At 35.7% G+C, this 25,410-nt stretch overlaps 2 protein-coding genes across 2 annotated transcripts; one reads left to right on the top strand and one right to left on the bottom strand.

Annotated features, from left to right (window-relative positions):
* The first annotated feature begins 2,407 nt into the window (after positions 1-2,407).
* fam174b (family with sequence similarity 174 member B) lies at positions 2,408-6,260 on the top strand. Its single transcript, XM_059506402.1, has 3 exons — positions 2,408-2,673; positions 3,656-3,787; positions 4,708-6,260. Exons 1-3 carry the CDS (start codon positions 2,408-2,410, stop codon positions 4,709-4,711), a joined length of 402 nt encoding a protein of 133 aa, XP_059362385.1. The 3' UTR covers positions 4,712-6,260.
* A 3,921-nt stretch (positions 6,261-10,181) lies between these two features.
* Positions 10,182-23,974, bottom strand: LOC132101442 (alpha-2,8-sialyltransferase 8B-like). Its single transcript, XM_059506401.1, has 6 exons — positions 23,213-23,974; positions 20,544-20,600; positions 20,143-20,298; positions 19,759-20,016; positions 13,943-14,236; positions 10,182-11,525 (listed from the first exon to the last, which is right to left on the bottom strand). Exons 1-6 carry the CDS (start codon positions 23,308-23,310, stop codon positions 11,240-11,242), a joined length of 1,149 nt encoding a protein of 382 aa, XP_059362384.1. The 5' UTR covers positions 23,311-23,974; the 3' UTR covers positions 10,182-11,239.
* Between the last annotated feature and the right edge of the window lie 1,436 nt (positions 23,975-25,410).

The raw sequence follows: 25,410 nt of genomic DNA, 5'->3' as shown, positions 1-25,410 counted from the left end.
TAAATTAGCCAAATATAAATAGAATGTGGCATCGAAGCCAATATGCTATTATGTCTGTACTTTTCTAAATAATGATAATGTGATATTATGGCCCCTAATATCAGCACACAAATTTGGATGCACATGCTAGTGTAGTACTGAATAAAACAAAGTGTTAAATAAAATATGGGCTGGTCTGAAAAATAGGCTGCACAGATATCTAGGAGCCCTCTTGTGGCTTTATGAATATATTTTTAATCTGTGGATCTATAAAGAAAGTTGCAGTTCTTCCGACTTAATGTATGCTTGAGAGTTGACTTATAAATGTTAAATCTGTACTTGTGTACACAAACACACATACACACACACACACACACACACACACACACACACACACACACACGTTACCCTGGACTACTGTCTTAAGTGTAACTTTTTCGAAATCTTTTTAATAAATAAGATTTCCACTGATGTATGTGGATTATTAGGATGAGACAATATTTGACCAAGATACAACTATTTGAAAATCTGGAATCTGAGGGTGCAAAAAAATCACAATACAATAAAAATTAAGTTTTGATATATTTACGGTAGGAAATGTACAAAATATCTTGGAATATTTGGAATAGCTAAAGTGGAACTATTGCAAGTATACTTTTAAATATCTTGCATTTAAAACTGATATTATTCAAAGATTATACAATCCTCAACAATAGTGACATTAACATATACATAACATATGCGTAAACATATTCTCAACCATTGTCCAGTACATTTTTGGTTTGGGATCCAAACTAAAACATGAAAAAAAAATTGTTTCCACTGATTGTATTTGTGCAGTGTGCCATCATGTGGCTAATATAAACTATGCACTTAATTTACTTCCCTTTTTCTTTGTTTTAGAAGTGTTCAACTTTGAGAATAATTCAACAGCACCTCCAAAAAATCACAACCTCGGTTACAAAACTAGTTATGTATTTAGAAGTGTGACACACCAAGGAATGTGTGTCTGCTTATTATTAAACTTTTTTTGTTTTGTTTTAAAAGTATTATTATTATAATTAATATTATTATTATTAATAATATAAAAAACACTCATATGAGTTTGATTTTAATGCATATTATGGATTTAATATAGTATCACATTATATGCATTTTGATTCAGTAGGCTATATGAACTGAGACTCCTCTGTTATTAATTGTTCAAGTATGGAACACAGGAAAGCCAAAGCCGAATCCAAGAATAACCCATTTCCTTTACTTATAACCTTAAGGGGTCAAATCATGCACTTATTTACATATAATGTTTTTTTTTTTTCAATATAAACCGTCTCATTATTTTTTTCATGACCATTTTCCACCCTCTCTCTCTCTCTCTCTCACTCTCAAATTAAGCAGGCTGTTTTTGTGCTGCAGGGTACATTTAATGCACTCTTATTTTAGAAACAGAGATTTTCTCTGATAAGATAAGGGTTTCAGGTTTTCTGTTGCGGTTAAACAGTACTTTAATGAATAATTCTTCAACAAAAGCTGCTTTGTAAAGTCTACATAGCGTTGATTTTTTTTAAAAAAATAAGCTGTGTTCTTCACATAAACTACTCAAATTGGCTGAAATAGTAATAATAATAAATAAATAAAAACTTTACCCACCTGTATCTATCCTTGGCTCCTTTTTAAAGGTGAGTTATTCCTTTGGATGGATAGCTGATAGATAGCTGATAGATAGATAGATAGATAGATAGATAGATAGATAGATAGATAGATAGATAGATAGATAGATAGATAGATAGATAGATAGATAGATAGATAGATAGATAGATAGATAGATAGATAGATAGATAGATAGATAGATAGATAGATAGATAGGTTTGCAATATGTATATAATTTATAATAAAATGACGACACATATAATTAATTATTAAACACCAATTAACGACACCAATTAATTATTAAAATGTCTGCTGTAAATCTGTCTTACAGGCTACTCTCGAGGAACAGTGCAATACTTCAACACCACAACTATCAACATGCGCTCTTCTTCCATGACACCACGTTTGTGCCACACGCTGATGCGCATTGGTTCCTCGTCGGCTTGGACCCTCCCGGAGCTCTTCCGGGTGCGGATAACCCACATTTCCTCCTGCCGCCTCGCATTCCCAAGAAAACATCCTGGATAACGGGCCGAGCTGCGTGTGAGTGCAGACCATCGAATGAAACCGAGCACGCGAGGTGGAAGACAGATACAGGACCCGTTTGACGACCGACTGGAGGAACCGTGGAATATTTGAGATGTCAGAGCATCATTTCCCAGCACCATTCGCCAGCCAGCTGTTGTTCACGTTTTGAGTTACAGAACGCCGACCTTCTCTGTACGGACTCTGTACAATAAACAAGACATTAAGCAAGCAGTTTAAATAGGTAAACAATATGTGGCTATATACTTTGGCTATTGCTCTGGTTGTGATTGCGCATGAGGTGAACGGAGAGCCACATACGCGTCCATCCTCAGCGACGCCGCTCAACTCAACATTACCCCCTCAAGAAGAAAATTCATCACATAATGAAACCGAGTCAGCGGTGGGATCGCGTATTTCTACTATTCTAAGGGATCTTCCTACCATCAAAAGCATTTCGATTTTCATCTGCGTATTAACAGTCTTGCTAATCACGTGCCTTGTCATAAAAATATGCAGGTAACATATTTGTCCTATATTTAAATGGTTTATTATTTTGTTGGTATGAGTGGTTGTGCAGATATTCTGTTATTGTTGTTTCCAAGAAAATGCCACCTTGCTCATAATTGAAAATGGCGTAATTTTCGACTCATTGGTAGCTAAATGTCTCTGTTGTTTAGTGTCGCAGTTCGTCTAATATATAATTCGTTTATTTCGGAACATTCTAGATTCTCTGTTAACTTTGACACGTTATCCCTGATTTAATCCCCTAACGGCTTTGGAAGCATATGGTTCGCCTGTAGGAAGCTGTTTTTATACAGTCTATGGTAGGAACCCGAGAACCGACTCAGAATCTTTATCTAGGAACTAGTCCAAATATTTTTTGATTTCGTTTCCGTTAACAGATACGAACGAAACTAAAATACTCTGACAGTGTTTCCAGCACTGTGTACAGTAAAAACATACGGAGCACGAACAGTTCTGAACAAACGAATATTGACTCTTATGAACCGGTTCGTTTTAGTGATTCAAAACACTTAATGATCGAGTGTGTGTTTTGTCATTGTGGTGCTTAAAACGAAACTCGGTAACTGAAATGTCAACAGGATATGTAATTGAATACATTATGAGTTTTGTGGAAGTGGTGTTTCATAAAAATAAATAAATGACATGATATATAAAAGCAGAATAAGTTATTGGATTGCATTTGTCATATCTAGAAAGTATATGAAAAGTCTATCACTATAGACAACCTTTTAAAGAATTTTATTATTTATGATTTATTATATTAGTTCTAAAATTATCTAATTTGGCAACAGACTGTGAAGGGAAGTGAGTGACCATTTGTTTTGTTTTTCAAAATTACTAAAATGATCATTAATAGCTAAGGAACTGAAATCTGATTTTCCCATCACTACTTTACTAAAAAGAAAACTCTCATTCATTGAACATACAGTTCATAACTTTACTCGCCTGTTCTCTCCATCCCTGGTTTGATTAGATCGGCAAAGAAGATCAGAAAAACGCGAAAGTATGACATCATCACAACTCCTGCTGAGCGTGTGGAGATGGCACCTTTAAATGAAGAAAATGACGAAGACGACGACTCGACCCTGTTCGATATCAAGTACAGGTGAGCACCACAACATTTGCTTACAACATTGCATAAGATCTTGTGTATTAACTTTATTAACCTTTTTGTCTATGGGGGGCATTCCGATGCTTTTTAAAATTGATATTTTAAAAACAAGTTGAAGGGAGGGGGACTAATGTCTAAACTAGTGCTATGTGGGTCTGAATCATATTTGATTTGTTTCCAAGTCTGCCTGTTAAATACCTTCATTCTTCACAGGAAAACAAGATTCCGTTTCTTCCCGGATGTTCGGCAATAAATGTAGTGTAGTGCAGTGCAGCTCCATATTTTTCTGCAGTTAACACCACATTTTAAATATGTTTCAGTAAACAGAGCAGCGACGTCGAGGGACAAGGAAGTGGTGCCAAAAAATAGAACAAAGACTGAAATGTCAAAGGACTTTCATCTCATTAGAATAAAGTATTAGCTAATGGAAAATGCCTCCCTAAGCACTTAATGCATATTTGAACATTTTGCTGAAGAAGAGTGTTTATGTGCTACCTTTCTGCAGGAAATTTTTGGTTTTTATACAGACTTAAGTTGTAAATGTTTCCTGTTTTTGTGTTGCTGGGCAAATATCTTACAAGGTGCATTATTATAATCTTAAAAGAGCAGTGTTTTAATACTCAGTAGTTGTTTACTGACTATATGAATGTTCTTAGTGTGACCTCACAGGTCACAATGGAAATAGTTGTGTTATTTGGACGACTAGTGAGCGTCAAGACTTGACTTCTCCCTTCCGTCCAATTGTTCTTTGACTGAGAAACTGCTTCCTTTTTGCTGGGCATGGCTCCCTGTTTATCAGCTTTTATTGGCAATGTAGCTGTTTGATAGTGAGGCAAACCAGTTTGACAAGTAGAAACTTGATATTTTTGTTAGTTTTCTTATCCCTCTCATTTAAATTCTTTGCTTTTTCATAGGTGAATTACATTCTGCGCTCCGAGTCATTGTTGAAGATCGCTTTTACCCCCCCTGGATACCTCTGTGTGAACACATCTATACAGGAATTGTGCTCGGCTTGAATCTTCAGTAGAAGCAATGTTTTGTTTATGTATTAATATGTTTTGACATTCCAAACCAGCATGAAATCTGATGTTTTATGGAAGCTTTTCTGTAGAAAGCACATAAAGTTAATCAAAGAGTAGGAGTTCTTTTGCTTCAAAAAAGGGAGACACTAAAGTTAATCCTCCAAAAATTTATTATTGCTTTAATTATTGCACAACATTTCATGTTTTTCCTTTTGCTCCAAAAACATTCCAGGTAATTCAATATAATATATTCAACATTGGCCTTGAATGTATCAGGCAGCTTGAAGATTTCTGTTAGAGTATATCACACTAAAGCTATTTTGAGTCATATCTTTGAAATGTAATCAATATAATTCCAGACAATAATTCTAATTATCGATTAAAAAATTCTACACATAGCTTACTTTAAGTGATTTAGCTGTGCTTGAATCAGCTCAAAGTTTCAAACGAAATGAATATAGATATATTTGTTATGGACAGAGATTATTATTTTTTTTTTCCCTGAATCTGACGATGTTAAATGGATTTTTATGTTCCAATACTGAAACTGTCTTTATTATATATACTATTGTCTGTAAATACTGTATGCAAATTATTCCTCTGAAATAGTTATATTTTTTAGACAGAAAAAGGCATATTTTGATTTAATAAGAGTAATATGTTTCAAACCTCCCTATATTTTGAGAACTATTAATCTACTAACCACTAATTGTGCATATTTACTGTATAAGGGTTGAATGTATGTGTGAGAGAGGATGTGTGTGGAGTTTGGAGAATATTGTTGCCGTATTGCTGCTCTGACGTTGGGGGTTGTTTTTTATTGCATCGCATATGCACACCTCCTTTTTTAGTTTAGTGGGTTTTACAGTGGAAAACTGCAGTGCCACACATCATGAAGGGTTTAAATGCATATATAGCTATCATATCAGAAATATTCAATTATATTTCCCAGGTTTAGAGCAGCATTGAAAGAATATCTTATAGCTACAGTGATATATTGTAATATGTGACTTTTCCTTAAAACTTCTCGGTGCTCCTACTAGATGTTAATGTGAAGGACTTATGTTCAACATCTAAGGGCCAATAAGAATGTTTATTGAATTATAAATTGTTTATGATGTAGCTGTTATTGTCTGACTAGAAACTGAAGTATGTGATTCTCTCTCCTTCTGTTCTACTCTAAATGTTTCCAACTTCCTTATGTTTTTCATACAAATCTGAATGGAGAGGAATGGGAAGTTACAAGTATTAAATGCGAGCTATTGCTGACGGCTGTAAAACTGCACTGTTAACATGAAGTGTTTTTTCTTGTCTGGGGTGTTTTTTTTTTTTTCTTCCTTTGGCATTTTGTGATAATTGAACATGTCTTAAAATACATGCTTTAACTTTTTTTCTGGTTTTGTCTCAACATGCTTGCTAGTCTAAACACTGAAAAAAAAAAAGAAGTCTGTGCAAATTGTAGATTATTGTTTCTGAAGAGTACCAAATCATAAATGTACTTTTTGGGGGGGGGTTCTTGATTAATAAAAATACTTTCTAAATGAAATAAATACAAATGTTAATGCATCAGAATTATTCAAACAAGGTGTGTCAAATGCCACATACGTGTTAATCTGCCACATACGTGTTAATCAATAACTTGCAACAGCTCAAGAACGGAATAACAATTTTTTCAATTGTCTGACTTCACAAGCTTTAGCTCCACAGAATACTTTGGCTAACTCAAAAAAAGAAAAAGAAAAAAAGACAAATACATGCAAAAGACGAGGTTCAAATTTGGTGTTCCTTTATTGGTGTACACTCAGAAAAAAGTACTAAACTGTCATTGAGGTGGTACTGTCAAAAGGTAATAATAACATGTAGTTTTAAAGTACTAATATGTATAATTTGGAGGTAAATAAGGAACAAAGATGCCACAGTGATAGCTTTGCACCTTTTTTCTTTGAAGTGTATACCTAGAATGTATCCATGTTAATAGCCCTCTTAGTTTTTGAATTATTACTTTGAGTTCGTGTCTTTGAACTTAGAATCATGTTGTGTGTGTGTGTGTGTGTGGAGAGTTTTACTGAGAGAGTATGTTTCACTTAATCACATGGATGCATGCCACTTCATTACTTGCAGAAGGCGGACACATTTTGTTCCACACGACACAAATCTGGCTTTATGTGGAATTTTGGTGTTAAACGAGCCACCAAGTTCTTCCATCCTTTGTGGCTGTTCCCCTCTAAAATAAGTTGTGAAGCACCACATAGAATATTGTAAATACTCTTTTTGCCTGACATGAAAGGCTTTTTAAAAAGTATTTTCCTGTGATAAAATCTTAAAACAAACTTTGGCTGAGCTGAGTCATTCTATGGCTACAGCTACTCCTCACGCGTTGGTCACCCACAAGGCTTTAAAACGCCATATTTCCAGAAATTTGAAGACATCACGCCACATGAAAATATAGGCTAAAATGCTGTGTGGCTCACAGATCATAAACGATTTAGTTTTTCCCAGACTGGATCCATTTTGTAGCATCTCTGTTTTCCTTTTTATTTAAACTCTATAATACTTCATTAAAGGAACCGTTCACCTACCCTCTTAAAAATAAAGGTGCTTAAAAATTTATTCACAGCGATGCCAAAGAAGAACTATTTTTGGTTCCACAAAGAACCATTAAGTCAAAGGTTCTCTCTTTCTTACCTTTTTTATAATCCGAAGAACCTCCTTTCTCCACAAATAATCTTTTAGTGAAACAGAAACATTTAAACAAAGGATCTTCTATGGCACTGTGAAGCACTTTTATTTTTAAGAGTGTACAAATGAAAAATTGCTGCAAATAAGGCCATCTAAGATGTAGATAAGTCTGTTTCTTAATCAGTTTACATCAGTTGTATACACCTATGGATCCTCTGCAGTGAATGGGTGCCGTCAGAATAAGAGTTCCAACAGCTGATAAAAACATTAGAATAATCCACATGACTTCAGATCATCAATTAACATCTTGTGAAATGAAAAGCTAGAAAAAAACAAATTCATCATTAAGGTGTTATAACTTTAAGCCACCGCTTGTGGACAAAATACCAATTGCTTGTGGATTATTGTGATGTTTTTATCTGCTGTGTGGACTCTCAATCTAATGGCAACCATTCACTACAGAGGAAACATTGGTGAGCAGCTGTGGGGGGTGGGGGGGGGGGCTGAACTATTCCTTTAAAGTATAACAGCATGACATTTTAAGCTCAGAGATCCAGCATCCAATTTAAAATATGCATTTAAATCTAAAGAATTTTACACAGCCTGTTACAGTTTTACCATACAATGAAGACAAAGAAGCTCTCATGCCCCCAAACATCTGGGCTATTTTGGGTGTAAAGTTAATAGGGTCCCTAACCACACAGGTCATTCAGTAAAAACAGAAACAAAAGGATCCCCCTTTCTCCTCAAACACCAGACACTGTGGTAATCATTAACACATCCTGAAAGCAAGAAACGTGGACATCTCTTCCGAACGTCCTCCAAGCTGTGACCTGCAGTCAGTTGCAGCGTAATTAAGTTTACTCATATTGGTTACAGACCGTTTCTATTTTTTTCAAAACACAGGGGTGCTTTTACGGATAAATGCGTTCATTATGTCGGATGGCCTGCTGACGTCTGCGGTGAGACAATTATCTATTTTTAACTTAACTGGAGACATAATAAGAGCAACATGTAGTGCAGCGAATGCTCCATGTCAAAAACACGACAGATCACATGATTCAAAACACATGAGAAGCTCCTCGCTGGACTGGTGTTTATGCAGAAAACTATCCCAAACATTTCACTAATTCTGATTAACTGCCTCCAGAAAACCTCTAGCAAACAACTTCTAGGAAAACATCCTTTTATTAGACCTCAAAGAAAATGTAATGAAATTTGTCCCTCAGCTATTTTAATTTTTGTGTGTGTGTATCTGTTTGTCCAAAATAAAATGACCCTTTAAAAATGTTTTTTTTTTCTTCTGTCTATTTTCAAGAAGTTAAATGCTAAATTACTGTATGTCTAGAGTCATGACATGATGTAACCGTTAAATAAAAAAGTAATATTGTTCCTTGATTACCAAGTCCACTTCAAAATTATTTAAAGACATTCAAATATTTTATAAAGGGAAAAAGTATTGCCTACAAATATCATGGGTTTTTACAATACGTTTGACTTTTTAGGGGAGCCGCATCACATTTTACAATCTCAAATAAACTTGCATTGTTGTAAAAAATATTAAATTAATTTGTCTAATTCCAAATGAAAATCGGAATTAAATTAATCTGATACTTGTTGACCTTGATAAAGGTCTGCAGGGGTTTTTCTGTGATTAAATTTGCATTTTTTTTTTTTTTTGGGATGTCACACCACATTACTTTTTATAAATTTGAAGTTTAAAAAATATGAATAAAGCAATTAAGTTATTTTGTGAAGTAGTTTTTCTAAAAAAATTTTTTTTATTTATTTCTGCATTGCTCTTACGTTTTTACTTTATGGCCCCCAAAAATATAAATTTCAATGTACACTACCATTCCTTTTTTATCCCTTTATTTTTTTTTTTTAATATACATAATAAAAATAACAAATGCATGAATTTGACCAAAAGTGAAAGTAAAAACTTACATTAGCAAAAATATACATTTCTTAGACTACTTTTCTGTTGATATTTCTATTTTTAAAAAATCCTGAATTTATATTTTATTTTATATTAAACTAGAACAATTGAAATGGTAATATTTTACAATATTACTTTTACTGTATTTTTTATTTATTTAAATGTAGCATTGGCATAAGAGACGTTCAGAAATTTTTTTGAAAATCTTACTCCAAACTTTTAAACCGTATGTTTAGTCTTTATGAGAAATGTTATAAATGGAGATTGTTATTAAATAAAGGCTTTTATGTCCAGTAATGCGTTTTTAGTGATTGATAAACACCAGTTAATCATTTTGTTAAACTATTAAAATATATGTAACAACTAGTTCCCAAGCAATCTCCTATGATGCCCAAATAATAAATCTTATTTGAGGTAACATATAAAACATATGGAGTAAATGGTTACATTTTAATTGACATCCTTTGCTGTAGTTTTCTAAATGTTTAACCAATGAAAAAAATTTTAGCTGAATGGACTATAGTTCAGTAACGGTTGAGCCAACTAAAAACTAACAATTCAGATAACACTTCGAAGTCAGAAATGGACTGAATGTAAAATTTGTGAAAATAGTTACTAAATAATAATTAGTTGAAATATTTTTTACAGTTTATGTAAAAAGAAAAAAATACAGAGTAAACTGGGAAAAAATAATAAAAAAAACATTGTGTTATATCATTGACCCTTATATCACACTGGGCACATGAGAACAGTAGTATATTCTTTACTTATAAGTTATCACCAATACATTCACTTAAACATGTAATATGTGTCACATACAAAAGAAATCCAAAACTCCCCCCAAAAAACCCTTAGATACAGAAACGCCGCTACTATGTGGCTTTAACAAATTCCAAAGTGTACACACTGAGCATCCCTTCACGGTCGACCATCCTTGAGTACACAGGAGTGTGTGAACAGCTGGGTGTGTACTGGATTCGGCTACAGTATCTCAGCGTGGGACTGCACACGCTCTGATAGCTGCCTCGCTGTGCAAACACCAGAGTGTTCAGACAGCTGCAGTTCACATGTTCCACAAGTATTACTGCACATTAATGCTAAAGTTTTAACACCTGCTAAAAGTCACAACAATACTCACTTTGTCTTTCTAAGGCAACTTGATCAAGTGTCACATGATGCAGCATAACACCATCTCCTACTTGAGGCACTAAATTATTGTCCAAAACATCGTCTAGAAGAACGCATGTAGCAACGTAGCGATAAAACCCTTTTAAACCATTTAAAATGTTAATTCTAAGTCTAAACCATATCATGTTACATGTAAAAACTGACAACAGTCCTACATTCAGTCATGCTGTCTCTGGGCTCAACAGACATGTAGACTGAAAAGGCAACAAATAAATGACATTCTTAATTTAGGCTTTCTTTTATATATATATATATACACACAAATTGTCCCAAAAAGATTAAAGGCTAAAGACAAAAAGAGCCTCTCATTTTATTCTCTCATATGCTTCCACCTTGTGGCCAAATATGGCATAAAATCAAAAAAAAAAAAAAAAAGAAGAAGTTATTTTTCATGTTTAAAAACATGGGATAAAACAATGGCAAGGGACTTTTAAATATATATTAAAAAGAATATTAGGGATTAAAAACCTTCTTAAGGTTGAACACTTTAAAAGAAAGAAACAATATCCCCCGTTCATACTGCATTCTCACATTTGGTCAGAAATTTACCTGAAGTATTCAGGTAATCTATGTCTACGGTCCAGTGTATGAAACCATTTGGAATGAGGCTGCAAACGCTCATGTTGGAAGTTTACAGGGTCCCGTGTGCAGCTGCAGTGCCCCCTGTCTGTGAAGAGCACTTAAAGTTCGAAATTCCAAAGGCATGGTGTGTGGACTGGCACTGGATGTGTAGTGGTAAGTTAGCGTGTCGTAGTAGTGGTACTTGATTGGTTTGCCGTCAGGATCATTAACGAAAGGCCAGAAGCCGTACAAGTGGATCTCATCACAAAAGCGTGTGGCCATGGTGTACATCAGGAGTCCCGTGGTGGGTCTTTTGATCTGAACCTGATTGGTCAACCAGTATCTGAAAGAAAATTAATGATTACAGACATCAGACCGAGTGCATGCTTTCTTACTATTATTATGATGCTATGCTGTTTTCTATTTGTAGATCAATTACATTGAAGGGATAGGTCACCCAAAAATGAAAACTGTCATTAATTACTCACACTCATGTCATTTGAACCACGTAAGACACGTAAGACCATTCATCTTTGGAACACAAATTAAGATATTTTTAGAAAATATTTTAAGAAATCTGAGAGCTATCTAACCCTGCATAGACAGCAACACAACTGGCACGTTCAAGGCCCAGAAAGGTTGTTAAAATAGTCCATGTGACATCACCAGTTCAACAGTTTTATGAAGCTACAGGAATACTTTGTTTGCCAAAGAAAAAAAAAAGAAACATGACTCCATTCAACAATTCTTCGTCTTTGTGTGTTCAGAAGAGTATCATGTTTTCTGTTTTCTTTGAGCACTAAAAGTATTCTATTATAAAATTACAGCTTAACCACTGATGTCACATGGACTTTTAATGATGTCCTTACAACCTTTCTGGGCCTTGAACATGTTCCAAAGATGAACAAAGTCTTACAGATTTGGAACGACATGTGGGTGAGTAATTAATGACAGTATTTTTGTTTTAAACTATCCCTTTAATAAAGTCTTCAGAAAGATTGAATGTTCAGCAGCCATTAGTCCAGTCTTCAGTATCACATGGTACGTCAGAAATCATACTAATATGCTAATTTGGGGCTCTAACAACCTTTGTTCCGATTCTTTATATTTAACTTTTTGTTCTTAAGAGTTTTGTGGAAACTGTTCCCTGTTTTTTTTTATTTATTTTTTTAATGAATTGTTTTGATTAAAGTTCAAAAGAACAACATTAACTTTAAATTAAAAACTGTTGTAACATTAGAAATGTCTTTCCTGTCACTTTATGAATTGATTGTGTCGTTACAGAATAAAAATAGTGATTCCTCTCAAAAAAAAAAAAAGAAAACTCACCCAAAACCTGGATAGTAGGTGTATAAGGTTTTATAGAAGTGCCAATCCAAATCCTAAGTGTGCTAACAGCTAAGGTTACTAAAAAAGGAGTCTGAACTCAGCTGCTGAATTTAGGCTAAATCCCCTTTTTAAAATATTCTCATGCTAAACTCGACCACATCCAAACCTGTGCCGCTCTTCCAGGTTTAAAAGGAGAAGATCAGACAATTGAACAATGTCCATAAAGATGCACTGAACCCTCTCCAGTCCATTCATCCCTGAATAACCCTCACAGTGGGACTCTCTGTGTATCTGTGAGGTGTCATTCATTCAGAACGGTTGACGAAAAAGGGGGGCTTTGAGGAAAGGAGTTTCAGATAACAAAGAGGATCGCATAACTTAAAGCTACCTCTGGTCTTTGTACTTCAGGTCGGAGTACAGAATTCTGCTTTCTGATTCATTTGGGATTTTAAAATATTTAAATATTCATAATATTTAAATTTGTAATTTATTCCTGTAATGGCAAAGCTAAATTACCATCAACCATTTCTCCAGCTGTCAGTGTCACATGATCTTTTAGAAATCTTTCTAATATGCTGAATTGCTCAAGACAGATTTCTCATGATTATCAACCTTGAAAACAGCTGTGCTTTTGTGGAAACTGTTATAACTATAACTATATATATATATATATATATATATATATATAGAGAGAGAGAGAGAGAGAGAGAGAGAGAGAGAGAGAGAGACAGAGAGACAGAGAGAGAGAGAGAGAGAGAGAGAGAGAGAGAGAGAGAGGGAGATAGAGAGAGAGAGAGAGGGAGATAGAGAGAGACAGAGAGAGAGAGAGAGAGATTTTAAAAATGGAATTCACCATGTAAAGCTTTTTTTTTTTTTATTGTAGTGTATGCAAATATTATTTTTAAATGAGTACTACTTTTTAATCATTTGATCAACTGCAACATATTGTAATGGCATATTTTCCTCAATTCACCATTCACTGAACAGCTGTCTCTTGCATGACCTTTTTTCTGGCCCCAGCAACCCATGTTACACAGATGGATCGAAGAAAAAACCTCGGCTAGGTGCATTGTAAGGATGGCGGGCTCCAGCCACTCTGCTCCAAGGGGGGCTGAATAGCAGACTTAAAATATGCAGAGGTCAATGAAAGAGGCAAAGGTTGCGTGCTATTTACAGACAGCCTACTACAACTGAGCCCAGAGGGGCTTGAATTTATTGAGCGAACTTACAAAGACCTTTTGAAAAAATACAGATGGTATTGAAATGATGGTATGCACTTGCGCCTCGGTCCACTTACAGGAACAGCCCCACACTGTGGTCGCAGAGTAGGATGTGAATGTATTGATGCTTGAACTATAAATAGCGAGAGGCCTGATACACCTGCTTCAGCGAGCATGAGTGTTGAGTAGCCTTTAATGCACAGACACGTACCCTCTGACAGCATGGAGCAGACGCAGGGAGGGGAAGGCTGTGCGGACGTTCACGGTATGCAGAAGAATTAGGCGGATGGCCCACTCCACTCGCTCCTCTCCTCCTTTAGCCATGAAGGCAGGGATCCACAGCACACTCCCGCTGAGGCTCTGCAGCCTGTGGACGAAGCGCTGTACCCACTCCTCACTGTTCAGGTCCTGAAAAGCACGCTGCACCACAGAAGGATTCATAGTCACCAGACTGGTGCGCAGGCCCACATCGGTCGCATACTCCTCCACTGGAGCCAGGTTACACCTTGGAAACACATATATTCATATGGTTAAGTCTTAATATTAGTGCTGTCAAATGATTAATGGCATCAAAATAAAACTTTTTGTTTACATAATATATGTGGGTATACTATGTATATTTATGTATAAATGCACACACATGCAAGTATATATTTAAGAAAAATAAGTTGTTTATATTAAAAAAATATTTATATATAAAATGAATTATATGAATATAAATATGTACATATCAATATTTCTGAAATAAATGTGTATTTATATATACACAATAAATGTACACAATACACACATTACGTAAACAAAAACTTATTCTGGATGCGATTAATCGGGATTAATCGTTTCATAGCACTACTTAATATTATCTCAAGTTAGTTTCTTTACATATTGTATATGTAAATGCTTATGAGTGTATTCACAAGGTGACATATGATCAAGCCTTAGTTTTCTGGTAACAAGCTATCAACTATAAATATATCTGAAGTTTATTTCACTCTGCATGTCTGCTTCAAAGAGACTACTTTACACCCATAACATACTTTACACAAATGTGTCAATGCAGATCCTTCAAATAAGTGTTGCATTTACGCTGTTGCCAAAAGGAGTGCGATAGCACTGACGAAATGGTCTTCTTTTACTGTTATTTCTCTATAGAGTGCAACAGCTGGATTCTGGAAGTAAAAAATACCTTCCATTTTACCAGTCCTTAGGGGGCTTTTTCAAATAAGTAAAAAAAGATAAACAAAAAACCTGTGCTTTAGATGATTTTTTTTTTTTGCACTTCACCTTTATTCTTTTGAGTTAATCATATTCCTTGTGATTTGCTTGTCACAACATCTTTAATCCAATTATTTTATTTCACTTTTTTTTATTTGACTCATTCATAATGATTCACAGAATTGTAGTTATTTCCCTTATTAAACCTGTTAAGCACACAGTCTTGTATACCTTATATGATTTTTTTGCTTCAAATACAAGTTTGTAATATTTTGATTCACCTCAGACCTTTAGTTTATAATGTTTTTTCTTATAATGCTTTAATGAAGACTTTAAAAATCTATGTGAAAAAATATACAACTATTTCAAGTCACAATGAAGGAACAATTTGAATGTTTTCACAAGTAATTTAAAGGCACTGTTCACAGAACACTGCTTGAGTAATAACACATCCGATTTAATGGAACAGACCTTTAAAAGTAAATCTGTCACTCCCTTCATGTGTACATTTTTTATGGGAGTTTCTGGAACAGTGATAAAGAAAAATACATCATGCCTTAGATTTTAAACATGAAGTTAACGGAGGTCAGAATATCGGATGCAAAGAGGAGAAAATACTGGAGCAGGCAATATCAGCTCACTGTTCTCAAAGCTCAAAAATTACAGGAAAAAATATGAATATAGAATTGGGGGTGGGGGGTTATACATGTATCACTGAAGGGAACTGTAATTTGTTTTGACAGTTTTGATGCAATTGCATTTCTTCTCCTCTTACCTTCTTATAAAGCAGTGTTTATAAGCGCAGCAGTGTTTTGTTTACAGCTGTAACCAAAGAAACGCTATATCGCTGCTGTTCCATAAGCACCACCTGCTGTCAATGAGTGAATTTGCATTCCTTTAGCCCCTCTGTTGTTTTTGTTTCAGGCAGATATTTTATGTAGCATGATTTTACAAAGATAAAGTCCGACCATTCTGTTTTCATTTTAAAGGGGTCATATGATGCTTTTTCATTATTTTGTGTATTTGATGTAACAAGACATGCTTTAATGTTCAAAAAACAGTATCATCAAATACTTTACATTAGTGTTGCACGGTGCACCGATACTTCAAAAGTATCGCGATTCTCGGAAATTAAAAACGTCACAATTCCTAAATTTATTAGTATCGATACTTCAAAGAATGACTGCATTCCAGATTTGTAAGAGACGTATTTCATGTTGGTGTGTGCAACGCACGCTTCCAGTGCCTCCCTATGGACGTCTGTGTTTTTTCTCCTCATACACGCAGCAAAAAAGCACTACAGCGAGATGGCTGGGATTAAACGTGGAGTTACGTTCTGTATGCTAAATATGAAAACGAGCGTATCTGCATTAACGCTTGGCTCACTGACCCTGTATACTCATTTATTTCATTCACGAACAAGATGTATCAGTTCATTCAACTCATTCACGAATGAGAAGATTTCTCGATCTCGTTCAGTGAAGGGGCGTATGGGTTCACGACATTCAACAAATCACATGCTCCGTCACATCTTGAGTAACTCTTTGACAGGATGAAACAGTTCACAGAGCTATTTACGAGCTGCGCATGCGCTGCTAATAGCGCGCTGCTGTGGAGGGAGTAACTTCAGTGAACAAGAAATATGAGTCTAGTACCAACGTATCTTCCGTGATGTCCCCGATGCGCGGGTCAGGGTGGGTAATTTTTTTTTACTTTATCTGCGGGCTGGGGCGGGCCAAATAATTTAATAAAAGCGGGACCCGCGGGTTGGAAAAAAACCTGACCCGCGCATCACTTTGCTGCATGTGCGAGCACAAGTGATACTGTGGCCGCCGGTCCAAGACTGGTAGAAAAAGATGATGCTCATTAAAGCTCACTGGCCGAGTTTTCTCCTCTGAAAGAAAAGGTTGCACAACTGACAGAATAAGTTACAATTTCTGAGATTTTGCTGCTAAATTTTTTTTTTTTTTTACTTGAATGCCATTGCTTAAATTGATATTATTTATCTTTTGACATTTAATCTTCTGAGTTCAGAAACATTGCTTCATATAATCGCTGTTCATATTTTTATTCAAAGTTCAGAATCAAGATAAATTTATTACTCTTATGTTTCTTATGATAACTGAGATAATGCTGCTAAATTTATTCTTTCTTTACCTTGAATGTCATTGTTCATATTTTTTTTTTAATATTTTGATATTTCATATTTTGTTCAAATGTTTAATATATCTGCTGTTCATATATCTGCTGTTCAATATGTTCATTTATTAGTGTGTTATATGATTAGAATGTTGTCCTGGTTTTAAAATAAATCACATCAATGATATTTGAGAATGTATTTTCCCTTTTCAGGAAAAGTATCGAAAAAGTATCGAAATCACAATTCTTGACTAGGTATCGGTATCGAAACAATAATTTTGGTATTGTGACAACACTACTTTACATTATTATAGGTCCTCTATGCCCCAACTCTCTCAAACACATTGTTTTCTACAAAGTCTCTCCTGCCAACAAGTCTGCTCCGATTGGCCAGCTGACCCAATGCATTGTGATTGGCCGAACACCGCGAGCACTCGTCGGAAATGTAAGGTCCTTTTCCATAATAGCGAGCTTCATCTTTTAAAAATAAATGTAAAAACAGTTAAAAATGTCCTTAGTTTGACCATCAGTTCAAGCCTGAAAGGGGAACAGAGTAGCGTGACAGACACAGTGATGATGCTCATTTGTGTTTGCAGGACACAAGCCACGGTTAAGACAGCTGACTCCACTGTGTGACCCTGTCTCTCTCTCTCTCACACACACACACACACACACACACACACACAAAACTCCGCATTTAAACATTTAATAGCAAATACTTCAACTAATAACAAAACATACTTACAGTATCTGATTGATTTTGATAAATTAGCTTTAAAAAAACAAAATAAAATAATCTGCAACCAGTATTGGGACTGAGTAATTTGCCTGTTTTTTTTTGTTTGTTTGTTTTTTAAATGAAATCTGCATCAGCCATGAAAAATTATGATTGGTGCATCACTAATTAAAAGGCCTCAAATTGGATGAACAATCTGCCCTGGTGAAAAAAAAAAAGAAATATAAAAAAAAAGTACACTTCCATAATGTACTTAAAGTCCTCTATTTTCGCACACTCATTTTGTACTTAATATACTAAAAGTAATCCTTAATATACTAAAAGTACTTAAAATCATCATTAAAATCAAGTATACTTAACTGTGCTATTTTGGGACACCATGAAAATGAACTAAAATAAGCTTTTAACATACTATCTCTGTATTTAAGAAATGTATTTAGTGTACTAGTGTATGAAAGATGGGTTCAAGTGGAAAAACTGAAAAGCCCTGCCGGACCACTGAGCATCAAGACAGAGTGGCATAAACAGCTAAAAAACAAGAACGAGTAAATGACCTTCACTCCAGACTTGCTTCATTTTAAAGCAAGTAATTTATCTTTGTATAAACTACAACATTAATACTACAATAGGCACTATCTTCTCACATACAGAATACTCCTACAGACTAAGAAAGTGTTTTTAAAGCTCATCCCATAATTTAACTTTAAAAAAATTCTATAAAGACACACAGAGGTGACTTTAAAGCAAATACTGAGCACAGTGTTGGCATTATCATCTTGCCACAATACCTGGAAAACCTTTCAACACTGGCATCATGCCGACTGCCGAGGCTTAGCTGTCACGGTCACACTCCCACACAGTCTTGTCCTTGCCCAGCAGAAAAGCCATGCCAAACACACAGGAGGGATTTAAGTTCTTCCATTACTTAATCTTCGAGGCTCTGTATGTCCCTGGACTGGGGCTGAATGACATTAATGTCCTAAGAGCTCAGCTGGGCTGATGAAGACTCATTTAGGATTGGAAATCTCACAGTATTACACTAGTATATTACATGAAGCACACTAAAATAATTGTTTTTTTTTTTCCAAGCAAACAGCTTTCGGCTGTTAGGCAAAGCACTTTACAGGCAAGTGAACTGTAGTCACTTTTAGAAGACAGCCTAATTATGTTTCCTGGGATGTGGCTTATTATGACTTATACAAATGTCATATTGGCTCAGCTGGTCACTAATTGCAGTATGTATCACCCTTCTGGAAGCCTTCCAACAGTATGAGTCAAGGCTGGATGTAGTACTGACAGCTATTTCAAAAGTGCATTGTGTCGCATACAGATTGTAATGTTTTTGAAATCCAACCAATTTCTTTAAAGCAAGTTGAACGCAGAGCATGTGAATCTACAGCTGCAAAGACACACACATCACAGAACAGGTTTTAATTCACTTCAAAATAAATGAACATCAGCCTCGCCGCTCTGAGGTATTAATACTACTCATGTTGAACTTGAAACCTCTGAATCGGAGATTTTTTTCTGCCTGTTATTCATAAAAACAAGTTTCCACCTCAGAGTTAAAAAACAAGAAAAGAAAAAGAAAAACAAGGTAATTGTGACAATACAAAAAGTCACTGTGAGATACAAAGTCACAGTTACAAGAAATAAAGACCAATTTATGAGAAAAAGTGGCAATTGCATGACACTTTTTTTTTTTTTTACACAGAGGCACAAACACAGTTATCACTTAAATAAATCTGGTATCAAAGGAAGTTTCAAATTATTTCTTTAAGAGAGTATTTTATTTATAGTATTAGTTCTAGTACATTGCTCTTTACAGCTAGTTTATGTGGATTTATTGTTTGATTCAGGATGAGAGCTGGCTAAGGTTACATCAACAGCACAAACTGTTGAATGCTACGACACAAAACAGAAGAAAAGTTGTTTACCTGATGACAAAGTCATGTGAATCGATCTCTCTGCCACAGCTGCTATTCAGCAGTATCCCAGAGTTCCCTACGATGGCACATTGTTTGTAATGCTGGTTCTTCATGGGAGACACAGTCGGCAAAAGGTTGTACAGGTTCTCTGAGATGTTTGTGGTGCTCTGCCGGTCAAATATATAATGAATTACATCGCCGGGTTTAAAGGTGCTCTTAAGAATTGAGATGTCCCTCTCAGCATCCAGGAACCTCAAAATGTTTTTCCTGGAAGGAGAATGAAAAACAGCAACACACTTTATGAATGCTAAGGGATTCAAAAACAAAGTATTAACAGGGAACCATATTCTTTAGAAGTGCCATAGAGTGCATCTGAATAAATGCAAGCCGTACCTGATGAGGTTAGACAAGGTTCTGTTGAAAGTCCATTCTGGTGAGGATGAATTGCTGGTTTTGCTCTTTATGCCTGGCAGTGGAATTGGAGAAGCAGAGACTTTGCTCTTTCTATAGGTGACTAGTGAAGTAGGAACAGCATTCAGGACTGAATTTCTGATGGAGGAAAAAGATCAGGTTTATGTGCATGTCTGCCAAACATCACTGTTAGACACAGCTACAAATAACAACATCTGTCACCTCAAAAAATACTGGCAGCTATGTTTAATGAATTCTTGAAATATGAAAAAAAGGTCTATAACACTGAGAAACGGACTTAAATGCGTGTTTGTAAGCATCATTGGAATGTTCTCATGAAAACACCATAAATCATAAATGATATAACAAATCAGATTACAAACCTGCTGGACTGAAGGACGAAGCTTTTTAAGTGAAACTTCTGTGAATCCTCAATGTTTCTAAGAGCAGAAGGCATAAAATATTCATCATCATTATCCAGCAATAGAACCATTAATAATGCTCTCTGAGTAGATAATTGAGATAAAGGCAATTAGACCCTGGACTGGAAAAATATATGAAATTGAATTATGATGATGTTTATTTAGGTCTTAATAGAAGGCGCTCCCACTTCTAAACCTTTTAGAATATTTTAATGGTACAAACACAAGGTTATGGTTATTACTGATTAATCATTTCATAAAAATAAAGTGTCAGAATTTTCACTAAAGCCTAGAGGAATTACCCCCAGGCCATTCAAGATGTAGAACAGATTTGGATGAATTTAGCATTGCATCACTTGCTCACCATGTGTTGAATTTGTTCATTCTAAGCATGCAACTTTTCACATCACAGGATAACCGATGGACTGGTGTCTTGTGGATTAATGTGATGTTTTCATCAGCTGTTTAGACTCATATTCTGACGGCACCCATTCACTGCAGAGGATCCATTGGTAGAAAGTGTTGTTTTGGCAAATTTCTCCAAATCGGTTTTGATAAAGAAACAAATGCATCTACACCTTGGGTGGCCTGTGGGTGGGCAAATTTTCTTTTTTGGTGAACTATTCCATTCAGAAAATAATGGCAAGGATAATAGGTAACTGACATCATGCCGTTCAAACCACCTCTTCCTGCGGGGTGCCCCCCTTCAAAGCAGTTAGGACAGGATAGCATTGTCTCCTTGAGCAAATCGGTCCTATTTTGTCTACCACTTTTTGTAATGTTCTTCATGTCTCCCTCAAAGTCATGGCTACGAGCATTATTAAGCAGACAGAGCACAGATCTCTTAAAATTCTGGGGAGCAGCTTCAAATGCAGATTTAATAGTCGTGTTGCTTCAAAGCGCTTATAACTGCTCTGAGATATACCCCTTAGATCCTTTGTTTGATATGGAATTATATTCTAAATTCCAATAAATTATGAATCTCACCAATAACTTAAGCAAAAAATAGATCATAAGCATCAACTAATGCCTTCTGACAGCTAGTAAATGAGGTGTGAAATTTCCAAATTGGGATTTTACAATTATATTTTGTCTCTGGGATATTTTGGGTTAGCAAATATGAGGGATGGAATATTCCCTTTCCACGCTTAATGGATAAATAGTAATCAGTGCAGCAGAAATGTGAAATACAATCTCACGGTTTACAGAAACAAGCCAAATACTTTGCATAAAATGTCAAATGTGGCAACTCTAGGCATGATCCATTTAAAAATTAAGCACTAGGCCTATATGCATATCTTGGCAGCATACACTTGTGTTTGAGTGTTGTTTTCGCATGCAATTATTCTTGCAATTAATCCATCTACACAGAAACATTCTCGCTCAAGAGCTTTAAAGTGTATGTCCAGAGATTTTTGCAATTATGTAAGCCTGAGGATTTCTGCTACAGGGTTCAATTATAACTGAGGAAAGGCAAGCGGTTCATTTTTGTCTCCAGGCTGTAACTTTAAAGTCACAAATCAAACAGTAATCCCCTAGCTGCCACAAACCACAGATCAGACTGTCTTTTCACTTGCCATGAATGGGCACAAACGGAGCACACTCAAGAGCAGAACAAAAACCCACAAACCAACAGCTATCCGTTACAGAGCACCAGGGTCAGCCGCATTTATCTGATGACTCTCATACAGGGTTTCACACTCAGCAAAGTCTGAAGGACTTGTTTTGGAGACCTGCCAAGCGTTAATAGTTTGAGACTATATTAACAATATTCAGCTAAACCAGTTCCAAAATATTATCACTCTGCTGGAAAGTAACTATGAATGGATAAAAGATTAACTTTAAAAGCTTTAAAATCTCACATATCCCCTCCAGATTCTACAGAACTATCAATGACAAACTAAGTAATATCAAACAAGCCATTCCCTCAAATTTAAGAACCCTCAACCACAGGATATGGCTTTGCAAACAATAGTCCTTGGGACAACACATTGTCTCCCTCTTTTGACTTAGACACAGTATTACCCTGTTTGATGAAAGACCAAACCAACCCTGCTGGAAGACACAGTTTAAAATGTAGTCTGTGTTTTACAACATTGTAATTGGTCTAAGCTGGTTATTTGTGGTTCCAAAACGGTTATTAGCTGGTCCAAGGTGGTTATTAAGTTGGTAAATCATCTTGGAACAGCAACAAATCAGCTCAGTAGGGTGGTCAGGCTGGCTTTTTGGAATATGGTTTGCTTTTTAGACAGCAACTGAAAAGCTTAGACTAACTACAGACCAGTTATTTTTCAAAACACAGCTCCAATTTAAGATTGATTTTCCAACAAAATAAAAATAAAAAAAATAACAAAAATCAATCAAGTGAATAAAATGCACTGCTCTTTGTCATTTTCTTGTATATGTATACAGCAGTAATGGTATAAACACAAGCTCAGGCTAGTCCTAAATGGACTGTCCATTGTTTGGGCATCTACAAAGTCTCTCTTGAGACAATCAAAGCACGGAGGACAATGTCCTAAACATAAACATCATAAATAGAGTGCAACTGTGCGTTGAAACAAAGACCAAAACAAGAATGCGATATATTCATCAGTATTGTTTATTGGACGTTAATCGAATTTACTTACGCGATTTCTTCCTCCACTTCCGATATATCAGCTATAATCACAAATATAACCAGGGCTGTCCCGATTCCAAACATCAGTATTCGGAATTCAAAAGACATGACTGGAGCGATATGTGCGGTTCTACAGATGCGTTGAACTATAAGCGCAATAGAAATCGGTTCTTCTTTCACAGTGCTTCCTCACGCAGGGCAATGCATGTGCTGTTCCTCCGTCTCCTCGACAAAGCCGGACCATTCTAACCGGCCGTGCAGGTTAGCGAGCAGTTGTCTGCGTTAAACATCACGTCCATCAGCTTCTTCCACCTCTTCCACTAAAGTAGTGTAGAGATGAGGCAAACGTGAACGTGCTTTCTTCTTTTTTACTCCTGCCGTTACTCCTCGAAGATCTGGTGGGTGGCAGTTCCCTTGAAACTTTGCCTGCAAGGTGCATAAACTCGCATATGAATGTTATGCGTTCAGTTAAAATTGGTATAGTGACAGAAGGCGTGGATTTGAAATTGAATATGAAATATGATTCCCTCTCTCCATCTTGCTCTCTTTGTTTCTATTTGACAAAGACACAGACGTTTGTTTCTCTACAGTGAAGACTTTCCATTGACTTCTGTTGTTTTTATATTGAGCTAACGGTATTTTCTGACATCTAATTCTAAAATCCTTGTCCTAACCAGGTGCGACGCGACAGGGTTACAGCGACAAGCCATTTGTCTGTCCACAGTCAACCTGAAACATCTGCACGACGCGACATGATCAATCACAAATCACAGCCAATCAGAACAGTTCCCTCCGTCTGCGCGCTTTCTCGTGTGTCCTTTTATTTTCCCGACTTGTGCTGTTATTTAGAAATATTTCCCAACATCCACAATCGTGGAATCATGTTTAATATGCACGAGGAGCCTTAATTATGTTCAATTAGATTTTCGTGTGGGCGGAGCTACGCAACTGCAGTAAATAGCTACAACATTTTATCCATTTCCTGTTAATGTGCGAGACTTCCGATTCATTAGCCACTTTCTAAATAACTAGAAGAATAACAGAGTGCAGTAACAGTAACACCGTTTTCTCACAGTTTGTTCATTATTACAATGCAATAACTAAATTAAAGTTATATTATAAGAAATAATATAAAAGAAATAATAGTCTGCAGTTTGAGTTTAATTTGAGGGTGAGAAATTTCTCACGCAGATTTCACAGCAGGTTTCAGTTGATCACAATGATTTGCCACAAAAACAGAAAGCTGCTTAGTTTGAAAGAAACTTCCGCGTGAGCTGTGCTTTATACATTACTACACTATTGACAATATTTTTTATTTATTTTTATTTTTTTCCGGTGAAATTTCACTGAAATTTTGAAAACCTGGCTGCACATTACAAGCTAGAATGAAAGGAAGTGGCTGACAAACCTTGACGATTAAAGTTAAAAATGTCTGCCCCAGCTCTTACATTAAAAATATTGTGGATGTTGCCATATATTTACAGTATATGGAAAAAACAGTAAGTGCAGTATGTTAGCTAGTATACTCTTGCTCATCGCCTTGCAGTCACAGCTGGTCAGAAAACAAATGTAATTACTGGAGGTCACAATGTCAGTGTGCTAATGGGGTTTTGCCTACATTGTAGGGACATTTGGTCAATTAAACCCCACAACACACACACACATAGAGCCAACAGTCCTTTTATCTTTGATTCTGATCGTCTCTGATTTAATTGAAAGGTAGTAAAACTTTAATTTGCCTAAAGCCTATACAATTAGGCAGCATAATTGTTTTTTAAGCTAAGATTGACCGGTTATCAGGATCACTCACCAAGTGTTTCACAACACCAGATGTTATGAGAGGTATTAAAATTTGCTGTCTTTTTAAGAGTGCACCAAGCAGGCATAACTGGAAAAAAAAGCTGACAAAAATGTTACTTACGAAGAATGTGCATGACAGTTTTCACCATCTTCCAGGCTCAGGAATACACTCAGACAGTCCTGGCATATCATTTCTAAACCTACAAATGAAGAAGATTCTCGCACTGTGAAAGATGAACTGTTTATATCACAGTTTCCTGTCAGGTCTTACACCCTCACTACTTATCAAAATATGCTTGTAGGCAACTTTAACTTTGTATTACAAAATACTGATTGTGGGGCACTTTGGGATTTTTAGTCCATTTATAATATTTTAATGATTCAAATATCATAATACATTGATTGCCA

The sequence above is a fragment of the Carassius carassius genome, chromosome 23 (assembly GCF_963082965.1).
Source record: "Carassius carassius chromosome 23, fCarCar2.1, whole genome shotgun sequence".
Classification (NCBI taxonomy): domain Eukaryota; kingdom Metazoa; phylum Chordata; class Actinopteri; order Cypriniformes; family Cyprinidae; genus Carassius; species Carassius carassius.
The sequence above is the reverse complement of the archived record's forward strand: the minus strand, read 5'-3'. Positions and strand labels throughout refer to the sequence as shown.

Coding starts and splice junctions, on each gene's coding strand:
- fam174b (XM_059506402.1), top strand. CDS start 2,408: ATGTGGCTATATACTTTGGCTATTGCTCTGGTTGTGATTGCGCATGAG. Junction 2,674..3,655: donor CTTGTCATAAAAATATGCAG/GTAACATATTTG, acceptor TGGTTTGATTAG/ATCGGCAAAGAAGATCAGAA.
- LOC132101442 (XM_059506401.1), bottom strand. CDS start 23,310: ATGTCTTTTGAATTCCGAATACTGATGTTTGGAATCGGGACAGCCCTG. Junction 14,237..19,758: donor TCACATGACTTTGTCATCAG/GTAAACAACTTT, acceptor TGTGTTTCCAAG/GTGTAACCTGGCTCCAGTGG. Junction 11,526..13,942: donor CTGCTCCATGCTGTCAGAGG/GTACGTGTCTGT, acceptor ATTTTCTTTCAG/ATACTGGTTGACCAATCAGG.